At 49.3% G+C, this 16,848-nt stretch overlaps 1 protein-coding gene across 1 annotated transcript; it reads right to left on the bottom strand.

The window, feature by feature from the left end:
- Nucleotides 1-5,492: 5,492 nt before the first annotated feature.
- TBC1D21 (TBC1 domain family member 21) lies at nt 5,493-16,789 on the bottom strand. The gene is made up of 11 exons (XM_084782349.1): nt 16,563-16,789; nt 12,664-12,771; nt 12,435-12,538; nt 9,848-9,942; nt 9,301-9,411; nt 9,078-9,178; nt 8,075-8,171; nt 7,710-7,810; nt 6,916-7,032; nt 6,072-6,155; nt 5,493-5,662 (listed from the first exon to the last, which is right to left on the bottom strand). The coding sequence occupies exons 1-11, from the start codon at nt 16,620-16,622 to the stop codon at nt 5,630-5,632; spliced, it is 1,011 nt and encodes a 336-aa protein (XP_084638475.1). The 5' UTR covers nt 16,623-16,789; the 3' UTR covers nt 5,493-5,629.
- Between the last annotated feature and the right edge of the window lie 59 nt (nt 16,790-16,848).

Below are 16,848 nucleotides of genomic sequence, written 5' to 3' on the forward strand. Positions count from 1 at the left end.
AGGTGATCAATAAACGTCTCTTGTGGTTGGCTGTTAAGAGGGTGGTTGGTATGGTGGTCAATAGGGTGGAGACAGAATCTAGATTAACAAGGTTCTTTAGTTCAGGAACTAAATTACTTTGGTTTCAAGAATTGTCATTGTTTAACCACAATGAAATAGTTTTACAAAATGGCATTACCATAGTCAACAACCATCTATATTTCCAATTGTTATTTTCACCATTACTGCTCCGTTCACCTCCATCACCTTCACCGTCCCTGTCATCACCACCATCCCGCCAAAGTTCAGTGCCTATTGTGTAGCAGTTTCCTCCCAGAAAAAACATTCCACCTTGGAAGGAAGTTCTTTCCCATACTCATGAAATTTTCTATTCAACAGAGAAGCTTGAAGCAAACAGCTCAGAAACTTTTAGGAAGTCCCTGAAACTGACTAGAAGTGCTAAATTTCCTCCCTTTCCAGGCTTATGTAAACAATCTGAGTTGCCTGGAAGATGCAGAGACCACTAGGCTACCTAGAAGAGGCTCAGACCATCTAATCCACCTGGAGGAGATACTCTCTACTCTGTTGCGCTGCCTGCAAGTCATGTGGTGTGCTCCATGTTTTCGGTTTTCATGAGTTCTTCACCCATGCTGGGGTAGACTTTGGTGATACAGCTGTCTTTGAGTCATTTCTGCTCTTGTAAGTAATACCTCATCCATACTTTTGTAAGTAACCCCAGTGAACTCATTGGTTCCCAGATGAACTTTGGTGAGACACTTACTTTGCTCTGGGTGAGTAGACATTTGCTCATGCCTCCCTAGGAACACCGATTGGACTTTTGTGGTCTCTTTACTTTGGTGTGTCATCATTTTTCTCTCTGGGGTGAGCAGGTTTGTTCAGCTCTCTAGGAATAGTGTCACCCAACAGTGTCTGGCATTAAAACCGAGACTCAAGCCCCTGCCCCACTGTCATGTAGCACAGGAGGGGTGGAAGACAACCCAGAGGTCCCCCCACCTACCTCCACACAGCACAGGCTGGGTGGGTGCCAATACAATAGGCAAGTTATGTGGGGGAGAGATGGGAGAGAAAGAGAAGCAGAATGGTTTGTGCACTATGAAGAGAGGTGGAACTGGAGACCTGAGGGTTGTGAGGAACAGTCTGATGTCAGTAGCCTGCCACCTGGAGCCATGGTGAAGTCCTCACCTATGCTGCCACTGAGAGCCATGTCAGGGTCCACAGTTCTACAGGGGTCTGTGTTGATGTCCATGGCCCATGTTACCATCAAAGGACATGTGGACATCCCTGGTCTGGGTTTTATCTGGGACCACATTGATGTCCAAAGGCTGCGCAAAGCTGGCCCTGCCCCTCACTGGCTGTGGCACTTGGGAGAGTGGGATCCCTGTACCTCACTTGGGCAGTGAGGTAGAGCTGGCTCTGATGGTGTGGGCACAGGAGAGCCAGCCCCAGGGCATGAGAATAAGAGAGCTAGCTGGGCCTGTCCCTTGCTTGGGCAAAGCTGAGAAGCTGGTCCTGTGCAGGAGAGCTGGTAGGCTACCCCATGGGCCCAGATCTAGGGCTTTGAGTTGACCCACGCAACATCTACCCCATCTATGAACTGCTGGAGTGCTGGAAGAGGCCGAGCCAAAGCTACGGGATCTCCATGACACAATGCAACAACAGAAAAGCTAAGAAGAGTCCTGGTAAGGATCCAGTATTGATGGCGTAGCAGAAGCCAGAGGCCTCGAACCAGACCAATGACTCATCGCAATGAACATTTGCAAGTAAAGCTGGGCAATACTGTGTGACACACGGTGACACACTGCAGCTTCCTCAGGGAGCTGGTTTTTCTTGATTTTTATTTTTTGTTTTCTTTGTTGGGGGAGGTTGCAAGGGCGAAGGGAAGATACGGAGAACTGGGGAGATAAGTGGGATTGAGGTGCATAATGTGAAATTCACAAAGTATTAATAAAAGGTTAAAACAAAAACAAAAACCCTGAGACTCAAGACCAGGACCTATCAGAAAATATCCTGGCAAGATGATAAACACACCCAGACTTTCCAGTGCAGAGGACCAGCAAGCCAGGTGTCTGAACAATCTCCCCTCTTGACCTGAGAGCTGGCCCTTCCTCAGGAATGCCTCTAATAGGAGTCCATCCAGCCCTGTCAGCCATGCTTATCCCTAAAGAGACAGCTGCTGCCTGGGTGAAGGATGGGGGCCATTAATCTGGGGCTGCCCTTGTTTGCATAATTGTTGCATGCATTTGCATCTATTTGTTCCCAGCCTCTGAATACTGCACTGTGGGTGTTTGGGTACAATTTGCATATCACTGCAGGTGAGGGTCAGGTCTTTAAGACTTGGGTACTTATTAATTCCCCACCCCCAAGAGATTCTTTTATGAGGTAGTTCAGAAAAAAAAAACAAAACAAAAAACACTGGGATGCTTATTTCTGGAATGATCCTGGGGAGTTCTCTAGGTGGAGAAAGGGGAAAGCTCCAGCCTGCCAGGAGAGAGCAACACACACAGCCACGCTGATGTTCTTGCTCTTCTCTCTTCACAGGCTCTGGACCCTGTATCCTCGCCTCTCCACCTAGTCATTGTACTAACCTATTCCCGGACCCTGGCCTTTGCTGCTTCGCATTCCATGTGCGCATCCCAACCCTTTCATGACTTCTGCTCACTCCTGAAGACTGACTTCTTAGGAACAGTAGTGTCCCAGCCCAGCCTAGCCCCACCCCCAACACCCACCCAGCTCCTCCCCTCCCATTATGAAGAATGGATGTTCAGAGAGCCAGAGGAAATAGCTGGCTTAGATAAGGAAAAGGGAAGATGGATGAAACCTCTTGCTCACCCCTTAATATCTCATCCTACTGGTGGCTCCTTCATTACTGACTCTTAAGGTGGTCTTTGAGATAAGGAACTGCCCTAAAGAGGACCATATCGGTTAAGGATGATAGCAGGCCCTTGAGGTAAAGCAGCAGCACCTCCAAGACTGTCCTGGGAGTGATACCTGGCCCCCACCCAACTCTAAGTGCCATGGCAACAGTGTGTGTCTCTTTTGTCCAAACAGTTGAAACTTGGGCAACAAGCAGCTTCCAATTAATACTGTCATCTATGTTGGTGTCCCCTTGGGTTCATATAATGGAACTTATGATGCATGAGGAGGTTGGTCTCAGGGAAACAAGTGTCATTGTCTTGAGGGCTCCATCCTTATGAATAGGGTTAGCACCCTAATGAAAAGAGTAACTGGGAATGTAACTCAGTGATAGAACGCTTTCACAGCATCCATGAGACCCTGTGTTGGATTCTCAGCACTGCATAAGCCAGGCTTGGTGGCCCACACCTGTCATCCCAGCACTGAGGAGGTAGAATCCGGCGGAACAAAAGTTTGAGGTCATCCTAAGCTATATAAGCAGTCCCAGGTCAGTTTGGGCTATATGAGACACTGACTCAAACAACAGTAATAAACAGCTAAACAGAGTTTAAAGGGAGCTGCCCTTACCCCCTCTGCCATGCTTGGATACACCATCAGGGAGAGAGAACACACAACACACACACACTGAATCAGCCAGCACCTTGTGTTGGAACTGTTAATCCCAAAGATGCAAGAAGAAAGACCACGAACCCAAGTTATTATGGCCAAATTAAGTAAAGCAAGCCTTTTAAGTCATGTACACAGGCTGCCTCCCTTTAAGAGGATTCAAGAGGTCAGCCTTGGACATGGGGAAGAGAAGGGCTTTTACAGCTCAGGGGTAGGGGGTTTCCAAATGGGGTATTTTGCAGGCAAAGAGGTGGAGTTATAGAAGCAGAACAGAACAAGGTAGTCATGACAACAGGTGGACATAACAACCTTTTGAAACAATGAGTTGCAAATGGGCGTAACTTTTTGAAACAAAGACAAGATTGTCATTTCCTGAAACAGGCAGGACAGAACCATTTGCAGATAAGGTTACAGGCCCAATCCTTGAGAAGCAAATTTAATCATAAACGGGATTTTGTCTTTAGTATAAGATGGTTTTCAAGCCCAAGATGGAAGCAGGCTGGTTCATCAGGAACATCCGGCTTCTAGGGTATAACAGGCAAGCACTTCTGTTTATGGATGACTTGGGCTGAGGTATTCTACTGAAGTCTGAGCACATCAAGATAGCACTCGGTATGTACTGAAATGACCTTTTATACCAAATACAAGCCCTTTAATAACACTGACTTTGGATGTGATGATTCCAGGGCTTTTCCATAGTTCTATGCCTAGATGTTACTAGGAAAAGCCCATTGGGTGAACAGCCAAGACCAAAATGCCCCACCTTTTGTTTTGCGTGCTCTCTCTCTTTCTCTCTCTCCCCCCTCTCTCTCCTCTCCTCTCCCCCCGCCCCCTCTCCATTTTGAGAGCAGGAAAAAGGCGTTGTTGGGCTGGAGAGATGGCTCAGAGGATAAAAGCACTGACTGCTCTCCCAGAGGTCCTGAGTTCAATTCCCAGCAACCACATGGTGGCTCACAACCATCTATAATGTGATTTGATGCCCTCTTCTGGCCTGCAGGTGTACATGCGGGTAGAGCACTGTATACATAATAAAGAAATAAATCCTAAAAAAAAAAAAAAAAAAAGAAAGAAAGAAAGAAAGAGAGAAAGAAAGAAAGAAAGAAAGAAAAAGGGGTTGTTGGCTGGAGAGTGAGAAGGTGGTTGTACTTTACCCAGGGACCAGGGTCTTCTGCAAAACCAATGGACCCACTGGCCTTCCTGAAACATGTAGCACTTGGAAGTGTGTGTGTGTGTGTGTGTGTGTGTGTGTGTGTGTGTGTGTGTGTTGCATGTGCATGAGTGCATGTGTGCCCATGTGTAACTCTGAGGCACTCAGCCAACCCCAAGCCCTGTGTAGGTCCATCCCCTTCTCCATGCCCACTGTCATGAAAGCTCACCAGAGCCTTGATAAGCTGGGTGTAGAACTTGGGGGCTATGGCATGACCTAGGAGACCTGTGCCTCTTGCACCAGGAGAGAGTAGGGTCCTGGGCAGGGGCCAGAATGCAGTCTCAGGAGAGTGTGATGAAGGCTGGGAATCCCAGCTTAGATCAAAGAGACACTTGGAGGTGGAGCATTAAAGGTATAGTTGTGAGGTGGACTTTGAGACCAGGAGGGGAATGGCCTAATGTCCAGGGATTTGGGTTAGCTCTTCCACAGATGGTAGGAAGGCTGAGCTGTGGGAAAGAATTTGATGGCTTCGTTGAGAGTAAGAGGACAGTGGGGACAGATGCAAAAGCCAGAGCTCATCTCCTCTGAGATCTTGAGTCCCAGGGCATATTCCCTATGTCACCTCTTATCTGTGAGGCTTTCAAAGTCAGTCCTGCCCTACCCATTTGCTTTCAGGTGTGTACCTCTGAAGACCCATCAGTCGGGAATTGTGGCTGTCACACACTGTCCGGTCGCAGTGTGACTTCTGCTTAGTCCCTCAGTGGTCTGCTCACTTACTGTATGGTCTCGGCCATCGTGCACTCCAAGGTCAAAAACATGTGACCACCACAAACCAAAACTCCAAAGGCTGTTTCCATGGTGCTGTATTGTCTGGGGCCTCACCCCGCAACTCACTGAACTTGATCCTGATTTGCCTTCACTCAGTCCACTGAGGGCATCTGTCTATTGTGGGTGTCGGTGTTCTCAGAGAAAGAAATCCTTTAACGGCTGAGGAACCTGGGGATGAGGAGAGTTGGGAAGGTGTGATATAGACAGACACTATCAGACCGTTCTCACTCCAGTCTGTCCAGCTAGTGACATTCTCCTGACTCCCTGGGGTGATGGGGGTGGGGGGTTGGGGTGGCGGTCAGGGTGTGTGCTTGGACCCCTTAGGAAGGACTCAGGGAATGTGAGATGAAGAAGGCTATGAGGCCAGGAGTCAGTGAGGCTATCAATAGTGAGAAAACCATGCAGATCAAGTTCTGTAGGCTGGTGGGAAGGAGCAATGGCACAGTGACTCTGAAGCCAAATATGACCGCCACAGGCTGGGAGTAGGAACCGGGGAAGGCTTCTTGGAGGAGGAATAAAAGAGAAGAAGGAGGGGGAAGAGGAGGAAAGGAGGAGGGCAAATCACTGGGCCACTTACTTCCTTTTGCATGAGCTCAGCATAAACCATGCAGGCAGCAGAGATCAGCTCATCGGCATCAAGGTCAATGAGGTTGTTGCAGGCCTGGGAGGGAGACACATGTGCATGCTGTGTGTGTGTGTGTTGTGTGTGTGTGTGTGTGTGTGTGTGTGTGTGCACATGTGCACACATATGTATGTGTGTGTGCCCCTGTGCATATGTGTGTGTGCCTATAGATGTGCTTGAGTGTATGTGCAAACACTTCTCCTTGTGCCTTTGGGCACAGGCAAAACAAAGGTAAACAAAAGCTACTGCTACAGCAGTTATTGAGGGGCATCTGATGTCTCCACAACCTGCCACAGTGCCTGAAATTTGTATGCTTTGGGGGTATGATAAACACAGCCTGCACCTGGGGGGTCTAGGAAGCCCTGGGGGGTCTCCTGCATACCTCAAGTCCCTAAGGAAGTCTTGGTTTAAATAGTTAGAGTACCACCTAGATTTTCTGCCTGGTTCATCAGCTGGCTTTTCTGCACATCTAAACACCACAGGCCCTTTTGCTACATGGCCAAGGGCTAGCTTCAAGGCAGTGGAGTCTAATGGTTAGACTACCCAAGGCCTCAGTTTCCTCACATGCTTACTCAGATTATAAACCAATACATCCTCTGTCACTGTCGCAGGGCCTTTGAAATTATTCTGTTAAAAACTGTTAGCATGGAGCCCCATACTTCAGCTCTCATCACCTGTTCCCCTCTGGAGACAAAATGGCCGTAAGCCAGAACACCATGGGCTTATACATCCTTCTTGTAAAACGGTTAAAGGGAGCAGGCTCTAAGCTGGAGGGGGATCAGGCCGAGGGCACTCTCACCAGGAGGATGGCATCCCCACTCATGCTCTCCAGCAACGCCTGCTCACGCACCATCTGTAGCATGCTGTAGGCCACCAGCACCTGGAAGTTCCTGCAGGGCTTCCCCGTCAGCAGGACCTGTGTGCAACCAGGAGGCCTCAGCCCTGTGGCCTGAGACCAGGACACTGAGAGTAACAAGCTACCACAAACCATGCACTCCAAACAGGATATGGAAAAATGAGATCCAGGGCTTCCCCCAAAGTCTGGGGCAGGGGTGTGGTATTAGATTTGGCATAGAGACTGGCAGTCCAGGATGAAAGAGTGAGCCAGGCGCGTCCTGGACTATGGGATAGTACATGCCAGGCTGGCAGTTCACTGGACCCTCTTGCTAAGAATAACTGGGAGGCAGAACAGGGATTATCTGCTGGTGGCCCTGAGGACTGTGTTTGGAAGAGTACAGGTGTCCTTGGGGCCTGCCTTGGGGGAAAGCAGTTTCTAAGAGGAGCCAGCATGCTAGAGGAAGGAAAGGCAGTGAAAGAGCAGAGAGCAAGGACAGGGTTGCTGAGCAGCAGCAGGTGCCCCTGTGCTAACTGCCCTGTGGAAGGTCAGTGGAGTCTGGCATCACAGTGGATGGACAGATGCTCTAGCATCCTCCAGCAAGGTGGGAGTAGGGTTGCTGACCTAGTTAAACCCCAAATGACAGAGCATCAATCAAAGCCAGGAAGAAAGGGAAGCAGGAAAACTTGCAGCTTCTCCTCCTGATGCAGGCAGCAGAGTGCGGCCCACCTAAAGTGTCCCAGCTTCACGTGCCTCACCTCCCAGAGCCTCCAGACATCATCGAAGGATTTGAAGGCACGCTGGAAGCAAAGGCAGAACCAGGGGAAGAGAGACTGCACGGCTCCTGAGCCTTTCCCTTCTGCAGGGAGAGAAGCAGACACTTAAGCCACCACATAGGCAAGGCCACACAACGGAGCTTGGGAGACATAGGGAATACGAAGTTGTCAGCTGCTCCTTTCCCAACAAGCCATGGAGTCTGTTTGTAGCAGGTGATCAGCATCACAGGCCCAGGCTCCTCAGGCCATAAGTCTTCTCTTCCTGAGTATGCCTGCCAGGCTGGGCCCTGGCCCTCCCACAGCCTACCTGCTGGTGGGGGAAGCTGTAGGCACTGTGGACCACTCACTGAGGTGTTCGGCAAATTCAGGATCCAGCAAAGCAATCAGGCTGTTGAGCATGTCCAGGTTCTTGCCTACCCCGATGTTGATGACACAGCTGTGCTCCTGTACAAGATGGGACCAGGATCAATTTGAGTACATCATGGAACAAAGCCCAACTCTGAAAGGTTCATTCACTTCTGTGCGTGTGTGTGTGTGTGTGTGTGTGTGTGTGTGTTCCTGTGTGAATATGTATGTGTGTATATGCATGTGCGAGTATGCATGTGTGTGTGCATGTGAGTGTGTGCATGTGTGTATGCAATGTGTGCATGTACATGTGTCTGTGTGTTTGTGTGTGTGCCCCTGTGTCTGTTTGCATATGTGTGCATCTTGAAGCAGCGATATATTCATGGGCATATGGGGTTGGCAGGCGGGGGGCAGCTGCAAAGATGCCCCACATTTGGCAGTGACCCTGGAAACCACTTAACAAAGTATCTGCAGAGTGATGTCACCCTCCCTCGTTAAGCCTCACTTGTCCTCATCTGTAGAGTGGAGCCAGAAGGAAAGTTCAGGAAGCATATTATTGCAGGGGTGCAGAGAGAGGCAGGGGTGTGAGAAGCTTCTAGAAGGCAACAAATCTTCCCGAATGGCAATGCCCTCAGCCTGGGTGCACAGTTGGCTGCATCCGGGTACTAGTGAGGCCTCCAGGCTGTCTGGACTAGGAGGGGCAGCAGGGGGAGGCAGGAACAAAGAGGTGGCCTTGGAGCCCTCACAAAGGCTACTGGACTCTATTCTGGAGGCCTGGGGAGCCACAAGAGATCAGAAGGGAGATTTATGTTTAAGGGGTGAAAGGCCAGCAGAAGATGCCACCCACGGGGACTCAGAGCAGCCCTCCTGAACTCTAACACCTCTGTCACCCACTACCTGACCTACGGGGTGTTTGGGGGCTAGCGGAAGTGTCTGAGGCAGTCAGTGCCTTGGGCTTGATGGGTGGTGAGGAGTAGGAGATCTGAGCCCCCACGCAGCCCTCACTGTTTTCTGCAGGAAGAACTGGAAGAGCCAGAAGGTCTCATGGTCCTCCTCCACCATCAGCTGGAAAAGCATCACCATCTCATGGAAGCCTCGCTGGTATTCTGCAGGGGGGACGGCACCGGTGGGGAAGAGCTGATGGGCGGGGCTCTGTGAGGAAGAGCTGATGGGCGGGGCTCCAGGAAGGAGCCGGAAAGTACGGGCTGAGGCTCCACCCCCAGCTCACCAGCCTTTGTGTTGCAGACATAACTCAGCAGCAGGTTCTTCTCTAGCCTCTTCTTGTCCACAAGCACGTTGCCCAGGGGATCTTTGTCATAGAGTCTCTGGATGTCATACACTAGGTTAAAGCAAAAGACAGGAAGTGGCACTCCACCGTCTCCAGCATAGAGAACCGTGGATGAATTCCCGCCCCATCCTTAGAGGGCAGGTCTTTAGAAAACCCTAGCAGGGGTCTACAAAAGACACGTCAGCTCCACCAGGCTCAATTTATCATCACACCCTGCAGGTCTGGACTTCTCTTTGCCTCCAGTTCTTCGACCAGGACACAACCTCTGCCAAGGAATCCGGTCCTGCCCAACCCACTCAGATCTCATCTAGGAATACCCATGCGCATGGGCGGGTGGATTGACCCAGGTTTGTCATCTAGGAAAATTCCAGACCCAGGTCGAGACAGTTGCCAAGCCCCAGGAGCCACCTGTGCCTGGAAATGAGTAGGGAAAGACTTGAATGGCGCCCGCCCTCTCCTCTGCCCAGCCCTCCCCACCTCTGCTCACCGATGTTGTTGCGAGTCTCTGTGAAGTCCCCATGCAAGTTTTCCAGCAGAGGCTGGAGTGTCTCATACATCTCGCACAAGGCGTTATAGTTCTTCCTGAGAGAACAGCACTGGGGATGAGTGAGGTGGCCTGGCCCTTCCAAGAGGGGACAGTTCGGGGCAACAGCTGATGCTCTGCTCCAGGGGGATAGGGTGGCCTTTCCCACCTGGTCCCCGCTTGCAGTGCATTCGCCCACCTCAGCCTAAGTGGCCTTGAGCAAGTGTTCTCCGACAAATGGCTGCCACCGTGTGGAGACAGCTCCATGTGAGGCGGGCTCTGAGGACCGACCGTGGCACCCGAACCCTGGAGCCACCACTTAACCGAGTATCTGCAGAGGGATGTCACCCTCCCTCACTAAGCCTCAGTGTCCTCATCAGCAGAGTGGAGACAATACTGCCATCTCTCTCTAAGTTGTAAGGACAGTCTTTTACGCTGACTGCTGCAATTTGGTTAGTGGGTTTAATAACCGACTGGCGGCCTCTCAAAGTTATGGTGTCCTAAATGTAGCCCCTAAGAACTTGTAGCATGTTCTTACTTGCAGAAAAGGGTCTTTTCCAATGTGATGAAGTATCTCAAGATTAAGAGATCATTCTGGAACTATCTTTATAAAATACAACACACACGCACACACACACACACGTGGGAGGGCATGTGTCCACTGAAGCAGAAAGTGAAAGGATGTTGCCTCAAGCCGAGGAAGCCGTAGGAAGTGTGAGAAGAACCTTCTGTCTCTCAGAGCCTTCCCAGGAGGCCAACACGCAACCTTGTCTTCTGCCTCCAGGATGCCAGGAGAAAAAAAATGTCTGTTACTGTCAACCACCCTATTTGTGGCACTTTGCTAGTTCACGGCTTTTTGCCTCAGCAGCCATGTGGGCTAACGCACACAAGGCCTGTTTCCTGGTCTGACACCCACACTTTTACCGTCCTGGACTAGTCTTCTACTAGTCCCTTGTGGAGTTGTCTTTCCCGTCTCCTGCCTGGGAGCTGCCTTGGGGCCAAGCTCAGCTTCGGCTCCAGGCCCCAGACTTAGGCAGGCAGCCTAAGAAGGAAGCAATCCAATCCACCACGGCTCATCACAACCCAGCCTACCTTGAGCACTCATACAGACCAGTGAGGCCTGCAGTGAGCCAAAGACAAGAGGACTCTGCCCCGGTGTGCTCTCTACAGGGGCTCAGCAAGCCCAAGTCTCAGGGTCACCAAAGAGAAAGTTAGCAGCCTCTGGCTTTGTGTGTGTAGGGGGTGTATCCCCAACTATATGAACCCTAGCAGTTCTTTCCCTGTGCGTGATGGCATGCCCGTTTCTATAATTGGATCATTGTGACCACTCTGTGAACTGTACTGCGACCCCATGTTTGACTGTGGAGGAGACTGGGCCGCAACAGGGAACTTGGTGGGCAGATTCACTCAGAGTGTGATGGTAATGCTAGAGTGTGAGTGGAATTTTCTCCCAAACCTAAGTCTGTTCCAAGTTCAAAGCCAAATCCTACTCACCTGTGAAGATCCTCCAATAAATCAGAGCCGATGGGAGGAAGTGCCCTGTTTGATCCTGGCCTTGAAGCAGGGAACGGAGCTTTGTATTTATTTATTTATTTAGTGTGTGTGTGTGTGTGTGTGTGTGTGTGTGTGTGTGTGTGTGTGTGTGTGTCTGTCTGTCTGCGGAGAAGCCTGATGTGCAATTTCTTGACTAATGATTGATTTGGAGGACCCAGCTCACTGTGAGAGGTGCCACCTCTGGGCTGGTCCTGCGTACTATGAAGAAAGCAGATTGAGCAAGCCGTGAGGAACAAGCCAGTAAGCAGCACTCCTCCACGGCCTCTGCATCAGTTCCTGTCTCCAGGTGCCTGCCCTGACTTCCCTCAGTGATGGACTCCGATGTGGACCTGTAAGCTATGAAATAAATCCTCTCCTCCCAAAGTTGCTTTTGGGCATGGTGTTTCCTCGCAGCAATGATAACCCTAACTCTGAGGCGGTCCCTCATGCAGCTGGTATGATCAGATGGGATGAAGGGAGCCAGAATTAAGAAAGGAGACGCTATTTGAAATGTCAGCAGATACACCTCTAGGAATGTTTAACCCGAGGACATGAACAGCCCATACTGGGCACCAGAACCAGATGTGGACAGGGCAGAGAGGTGGGATGTAGACTCAGGAAGCAGTTAGGCCATGGGGCTTGGAGGGTAGCAGTTGGCACGAGATGGGGATTGGGCCCAGGAAAGAAAAATCCTAGGGCCCCTCATAGGTAGGCTGTGCAGGGAAGGGTGAGGCTGGGAGCAAGATAATAAGGGGGGGATTCAGGACAACCCCCTGCCTGCCACTGTTTATTCGGTCATGGAACTGGAGAGGAGGTGCCCACTTAAACCTGGCTATGCCTACTGTGTGTGGGTTCTTTGTGGGAAGCATCAGGGGTCCCCTCGGAATAAAGAATCCAGATGAAGAAGAAACTTGAATCTCTAGGCTGAGAGGGTACCCCACCCTCACCCCCATCCCCATTGCCACCCGAAGCCCCTGGAAAGCCCCGATCCACTGGAAGAGGATCTGGAACGTTCTACCTCCTGTTGCTGTCCACCATGAGCCGTTCATCATGGGAGCTCTGCCACGAGTAGTAGCCTGTGAGAAACTTCCAGGCCTCTGCCCTCACGAAGGGGTGTAGACCCTGGCAGGGGAGGGCATGGACTCTCAAGATGCTTACTTTGAGGGCTTTGCCCAATGCCGTACCTGATCCCTACCATCTGTGCCACCTGTGCCAGGGCAAAGCTGAGGGTAGCCTGGGAACCGTACCCTTTCCAGGATGTTGATACAGATGAAGTCTCGGGACTTGGCCAAGTAACCATTCTCGTCGAAGAAGCTGTCCCATTCCGACTTGTCAATGGGCGGATTCCTCTTTGTCTGGCAAGGACAATGACGTTAGTCCTGTGCTAGAGGCTTTTGGGCTCTCCTTTTTTAAATTTATTTTTTTTTAAAAAGATTTATTTATTATTATGTATACAGTATTCTGCCTGCATGTAGCCAGAAGAAGCCATTAGGTCACATTACAGATGGTTGTGAACCACCATGTGGTTGCTGGGAATTGAACTCAGGACCTTTGGAAGAGCAAGTGGGTGCTCTTAACCACTGAGCCATCTCTCCAGCTCTGGGCTCTCCTTTTAATGTGAGGTGGTTTTCAAATGCTATGCTCTGGGCTTTGTGATGGACTGAAATTCACAGCCTCTGACTCACGCCTAGAGTATTCTAGCCTGAGGAAATTGCTGAAAATAAGTGGGAAAAAATAATCCAGGATGGACCATAATGTTCACCACACATAACTTACCCAAATGAAAAATGTAAGTACTTTGAATGCTCTGCGATAAGAGAATAGTTAAGCAATAAGGAATAATTAAGTAAACTATGTTTTATATATGCTGGGGAACACTGTGAGGCATAGAAATACATGTTTACAAGGCATAAGCAATAATCTAAAAAAATCTGGAAAAACGCAAATGTTAACAGAACAAGCAGAATACATAGATTGGTACTTGACATTCTTCTCATGTACCAGCACAGTCTCTCCATGTAGTCTGTGGTCTGACAGTAGCACTGCCCATCTACACACTGGGCCCTCTAGTCAGTGTGCACAGTATAAAAACTGCACTACAGCCAGGCGTGGTGACGTATGCCTTTAATCCCAGCACTCAGGAGGCAGAGGCAGGTGGATTGCTGTGAGTTCGAGGCCAATCTGGTCTACAAAGTGAGTCTAGGACAGGCAAGGCTACACAGAGAAACCTTGCCTCAAAACAAAACAAAACAAGACAAAACAAAACAAGAACCGCACTACATAAACTCGAGTGTACCAAAAATTTTTTTAAAAAAAGACTGAAGCTTTGGGCATAATGACACTTGCCTATAATCGCACCGAGTACTTGGGAGGCAGAGGCAGGTGAATCTCTGGGTTTGAGGAAAGCATGCTCTACATAGTGGGTTCCAAGATAGATGAAGCTACACAGTAAGATCCTGCCTCAACATCAATCAACCAACCAATCGATAGGAAAATATTGAAGAAAATATCAAGAAAACATCCTTCCCAATAGTGGTTCTGAAGAAATGGCTCAGCAGTTAAGAGTACTGTCTGGTCTTCTAGAGGACCCAGGTTGGATTCATAGCACCCAGATGGCATTCACAACCATCTGTAGCTCCAGTTCCAGGGTATCTAATGCCCTTTTCTGGCCTCCTTGGGAACCAGACACATGTGTGACATACAGATATACATGTAGGCAAAACACAGATACACACAAAATTAAAAAAAAAAAAAAGCAGCTGGGGATGGAGATGCAGCTCAGTTGGTAGAGTGCTTGCCTAGCACACAGGAAGCTCCAGGTTTGAGGCCCCTGCACACACTTGTGGAGGCAGGAGGACCAGAAGGTTATTCCCAGCTATGCGCTGAATTTGAGACCAACCTGGGATACATAAGACCCTGTCTCAAAACAAAACAAAGAGCTATAGTGATGGTCTTTGAAATTTGGGAAGTATAAACATTTTTCCTTTTTAATGTATTTTGTGTGTGTGGTCTTTTTGTTTTGTTTTTGTTTTAGAATTGTGCTGCTTTGATAATGGAAAGCTCTAAGATAAGCACACATTAAACAAGTCATGTGCTCTGTTTTATCTCCTTGAAAACTCGAAGCAGCCTGTCACGGGAACATCCGGGTAAGGAGGTGTGTGCATGCCTGTATGTGATGTGCACACTTGTGCGCCAACTACTCGGGTATGAGCAGTAATCACAATGCACTCAAAGCATTTATAAGATGACAACTCAGAAAGAGGCTGTGGGGTGAGCAAAAGGCCTCTCTCCCCACGGTGTCTGCTGACAAGACAGGGACATTGAAACGCGAGGTTGCAGAGACAGAGGTGCTGATGGGCAGAACCCAACGGTGTCCCTCCTCTCTCTCTTAATACCGGAATGCGTAGATATGGGACTCCAAATTAAATCTGTATACTAGTCACTTGAGGGTCTCCTGGTTCAGAAAGTTCTGGGAACAGCCTACAGAGATGCATTGTTACAGTTTCCTGGGCGGCAGAGGCTTAGGCTCACAGATTGAGTAGGGAGCCAGGTGTCTTGAAGTAGAAAAATCCTTGACACTAAAAGTAGCAACTGAGCCACTGACTGCAGGCAGCTGTTTCATTCTCTATATGTCAGGAGGGCTAAGAGTTCCCTTTGGTGTTGGTGGTGTTGTTGTTGTTGGTGTGTGTGTTTGTATGTGTGTATATGTATACATGTTTGCACATATGTGGCCATATATGTATGAGTGCACGTAGAGGCCTGAGGTTGACATGCTGAGAATCATCTGTGATTCACCACTGGGTCAACCTTATTCAATGAGTTAAGGTCTCTCAATCAAACCTAGAGATCACTGGTGTTGCTAGCTCCCCTAGCCAGCTTGCTCTGGTGACTCACTGTCTCTGCCTTCTGAGACTGGAATTGAAAGGAACCACCATTAAAAAGGAACCAACATTTCACATGGGTTCTGGGATCCGAACTCAGGTCCTTGGGTTGGCAATTGAAGTGCTTTAGTGCTGAGCCATCCCCTCAGCCTGAACGCCATTCTTTAATAACTCCCACACACTTTATCTGCTGGGCCAACACCAAGACACGGGGCACTAGAAGGTACAGGGAACTTGGAAAGTGAGGTCTCCCTGACTCTGGCAATCAACTCCACTTGGGAGTTCACAAAATGAGGAGGACGACTTGTCGGCCCACTGCCTGAGTCTGGAGAGCAGTTCGGCCACAGCCTGGATACCTGACTGTCAGGATGCAGTCTCCAAGATCCATTTCCTCATTCATCAAATGATAATAGCTCTGTCACATCCCATCTCAGTGGGCTGGGATGAGAAGGAATTGACTACAAACAAAGCATTTGCAACATCATTTGTATATACCACCTGCTGTATAGCAGCTTATTCATCGTCATCAATCATCAATCATCATCATCATCATCATCATCATCATCACTATTATTATTAGCCTTCTCTAAGCTTGAAGAATGGAAGAAATATAGAAAAGGATATTCAAAGCTTGGTGATCGTTTGCAATAAAAGTGTAACATTTAAACCCCAGGTGCTCATGTTGCTTTTTTATGTATCGTCCTATTAGTCACAGGCAAATGGGTCTTGAGATTGATTACGGTCATTGTAATTAGTTATGATCTCGAAAAATAGTGCGTGGACAATTTTCATGACTCAGGCGGACTAAGGAATAGTTTGTTAACTGGCCTCGGGACCTAGTAAAAGAAACAACTACTGCCACCTGGTGGCAACATACCAAAATTGTTGGCAAAAGTACCAAAGAAAACTCACCAGCAGCTAAGCAACTCTAAAACTCAATACATTCAGGGTAACACAGCTGGGGAGGAAAGCCATAGTGGGTTCTAAGATCTCCCAGTAAGGCAAAAGGGAATTTAGGTGTCAACCCTCCGGCTGGTGTTGAAGGTAAACTGGCCTTGCTCCACCTTCCATGTCCAGCCTTCCCGTTCAGCTGGGATAGGCCCAAGGTAAACCAGAGGAAGGAGGCACTTGGGAACTAGTGAAGAACACATGTCAGCCAGGTATAGTGGCATGAGCTTGTAACCCCAGCCCTCAGAAGGCAAAGGCAAAAGGATCACAAGCTCAAGACCAGCCTGGGCAGCAGAGCGAGACCTCAAAGAACATACCAGGATGAAGGTGGCTGACCGCCTCGCAGAGAGGCTGTTTTCTGGAGAAAGGGTGCTCATGTTCCCCTCTAGCTGTCTTTGGAGTTGCCAGTGTCCAGAGCTCTCCCTGGGGAGCCCTAGTGATGCTTTGGGAGCCAGGGAAGGGAATATCCCTTTTAGGACATGAATGGCATTCCCCGAAGGAACTGGGCCTCTCTTTACTTCCCAGGCTTGAACAAATTCAGCTAGATGTGTGTCACAGGGCCCTGGAACCCTCATCACAATGACCTTGGAACGCACACAGAAG

The sequence above is a fragment of the Acomys minous genome (genome assembly GCF_964271855.1).
Source record: "Acomys minous genome assembly, chromosome: 5".
Lineage (NCBI taxonomy): Eukaryota > Metazoa > Chordata > Mammalia > Rodentia > Muridae > Acomys > Acomys minous.

What these genes read in the sequence shown, in the direction of transcription:
- TBC1D21 (XM_084782349.1), bottom strand. Translation starts at nt 16,622, where the DNA reads ATGAGCACCCTTTCTCCAGAAAACAGCCTCTCTGCGAGGCGGTCAGCC. An exon ending in GTATCAACATCCTGGAAAGG is followed by an intron (nt 12,539 to 12,663) that starts GTACGGTTCCCA and finishes CTCCCCTGCCAG; the next exon opens with GGTCTACACCCCTTCGTGAG. An exon ending in AGAGACTCGCAACAACATCG is followed by an intron (nt 9,412 to 9,847) that starts GTGAGCAGAGGT and finishes GCTTTAACCTAG; the next exon opens with TGTATGACATCCAGAGACTC.